General features: G+C 33.1%; 1 protein-coding gene across 1 annotated transcript; it reads left to right on the top strand.

Annotated features, from left to right (window-relative positions):
• The first annotated feature begins 1421 nt into the window (after nucleotides 1–1421).
• On the top strand, nucleotides 1422–2384 carry LOC107758910 (uncharacterized). Its single transcript, XM_016576755.2, has one exon. It carries the CDS (start codon nucleotides 1422–1424, stop codon nucleotides 2382–2384), a length of 963 nt encoding a protein of 320 aa, XP_016432241.2.
• Nucleotides 2385–2959: the final 575 nt, after the last annotated feature.

Raw genomic sequence — 2959 nt, 5'->3', positions numbered from 1 at the left:
ACTCATGAGGCCCGTAACCCACATGGAGCTAGGTTGGGCCGACCATTTTAAGGTCCATCAAAATAATGGGCCTAATCAAGTCCATAAATGCCAAAACCTGCATAGACTGAGCTAAGTTGGGCTAGATCAACCCATATTGACAGCTCTACATCTAATTAATGTGAGTATCGAAAAGTTTGAAACACTATAAATGTTTCACTTCGTAATTTATTTTATTTTTCTATCTTATTTGTTCAAATATTATGAAAATCCCATGTCTTAAATCAATTTATTAAAATTCTCAAGAGAAATAGAAGGCAAACATTTTATATTTGGTTATTACTTATCAAAAGCTTAAACTATTAAGTAGGCGTTTGGACATAAAAATTGTATTTTTTGAAAAAATATGGAATCTGGAGTTAAGTTGAAAAATAATATTTGAAATTTGAAATTATATTTGGACATGTTGTAGTTTTGAAAAAGTGGATTTTCGAAAAATTCATTTTCAAAAATAAAATTAAAAAACTTACAAAATATCATGAACAAACACATTTAGAAAAAAAAAAAAAAGTTTTTATGAATGGGGCCTAAAAAGAACAAACGTTTATTGACCTAATTATGTCTTCAATAAAATGCTTATGTCGTGATATTTTATTGTCTCTCATGTATGATAACAGATCTTGCAGGTAAAGAGTTGGTGAATGAAGTACTAATCCAAACCTCTTAAAAATTTGTTGATTCTGGTCAAGATTGAAGGGTGAAAGTCACCCATCAAAATTGAAAAAATTTCACCATTCCTTTAGAGAGAAATGTTCGCATAGCCAATCATCATCAATTTGAATCCAGACCCTCTTTATGTTATACTAGTTTCTATATCCTTATAAAGAAAGAAATAATAGCATTAGAAAGTAAAAAAGAAAAAAGAATCAAAAAATAGAATAAACATAAAGATCCAATAGTCTGTGCTCTTAACCTCCTCCTTCCTTCTTTTTTTTTCTGATCGATGACCAAAGTTTTTTCCAATGTATCGCTAAACTGGATCATGGAGTAGTGTTAATATTCCAAATAGAAGTCATCGATCTGGAAATTACAGAAGGAAGGAGAGTATTAATATTGACAAATGGAAATTCAAAGGTTAAAGGATTTGTTGTTATTGTGGACAAAAGTGCAAAGTACTCGAGTTGCCCTCGTGGGTGGAAATCACACAGCTGCCAGGTTTTGCACTCGCTAAAATAATATTCATATTCTCTCCATTATTGTAGCTCACCCATCTCTCCTTTTTTACTTTAGCTTTAATTTTATTCAACCTTAGCTTCTCCCGAGTGTTTTCTCCAACCTGAAACCTTTTTTCTGCTTTCTAAACAAAAAAATTTCAAGATTTTTCGTGATTCGTGCTCAATTCTCTTTACTTGTCACTTTGTATAAGCATGAGGTACAAAAACATGAATGATATGTTGCCAAGTTTTTACACCAAGCAACATAACAAAATGAGAGGTTTATACATAGATGGTTTGGGCTACCATGGTGAAACAAAATTGGTTATTATAAGATTAGACCATTCGTGGGTTTTGAAGTTTATGGTTCGTGCAACAATTTTAGCATTGGTAATTGTCTCTTTACCCTGGATTAATACGATAATCGGGTACTTATCGCGCTACGAATCTAATGCTTTGTTCAAAGTTCATGGGATGACTTTTGATCCAATGAATTTGGAGTTTTTGCCTATAATATTTCGGGATTTGGCCAATGAAGGCCTACTAAGAATGGGCGATAGATCTCTTCTTGTTACCTGTGGCAATGAGGAAGTTATTTACAATTCTCAAATTGTTAAACATTACAATCCAGATTTGATTTCTTTTTCAAATTCTACACGACAAGATGTTGTTCCTAATAAGACTTTTGACTTTGTATTTTCCTATGGTTTCCCTCAGTCCTCAAATTTTATTGAACGAGCTTTGAAAGTAGGTGGCATTGTAGTTGTACCACTTAGTAACAATCCAATGGCTGAATTTCCACGGCCATCAAATTACAAGATTGTCTATGTACGAAAATTTGATTCAACTATTGTAGCCATGAGGAAAACAAAGAATGCCTCTATCGGCTCTTCTAGCAAACGACGACTTTGTAGTACTCTGACAACAAATGCAAGAGAGGTCTCGGGTCCGAACCCTGAGAAAGAAAAGATTTTTGGTAAGAAATACTTTACTTCCCTTAGTCGGACAAGCCTGCACGAATTCAAATTGATCAGACCAGTTGATTTAGAACATCAGAGGCCTAAAGCGAAGAAAACAAATGCAAAGGAAGCAGCACTAAAGAAACTCGAAGATGTACTACTTGAACCACCAAGAGCAGCATCAGGAAAATCAAGTAGATATCTAAAAAAACTCGTTATTTACCAGATTTAATGGGTGTTTCCCTTGAAAGTTACCCAAGAAGAGTCTTCATTGATGTTAGTTTACAAGACAAGAATGAAGGGTCAGAGTGGTTTTCAAAATATTATCCTACAAAAAACACAAAATTTGAGATATTCAAGATTGAGACTGTGACTGAACAATCATCCGAAAAGGAGATACCATTGATTATTAGCATGTCTGATTGGTTAAAAAATAATGTAAAAGAAAATGAGTATGTGGTAATGAAGGCAGAAGCTGATGTGGTTGAGGAATTGGTGAAAAACAAAGCTATTAAGTTAGTTGATGAACTATTCTTGGAATGTAAACATCAAGGAATAAAAAAAGGTGATAAAAAAAATAGGAGAGCATATTGGGAATGCTTAGCGTTGTATGGATTATTGAGAGATGAGGGTATTGCTGTGCACCAGTGGTGGGGTTGATAAAAAATTATAAAAATTAAATTAAAAGATAGGTGGGGTGAGCAAAATAGAAAATGAGTTTTTTAACTTTGCTTATTGGTTTTGTGTGTATTCACTTGCTAGTGTTTATTGATCATGTATTACTTTTGAGCAAAATAATATGATAAT

The sequence above is a fragment of the Nicotiana tabacum genome, chromosome 20, assembly GCF_000715075.1.
Source record: "Nicotiana tabacum cultivar K326 chromosome 20, ASM71507v2, whole genome shotgun sequence".
NCBI lineage: Eukaryota > Viridiplantae > Streptophyta > Magnoliopsida > Solanales > Solanaceae > Nicotiana > Nicotiana tabacum.
The sequence above is the reverse complement of the archived record's forward strand: the minus strand, read 5'-3'. Positions and strand labels throughout refer to the sequence as shown.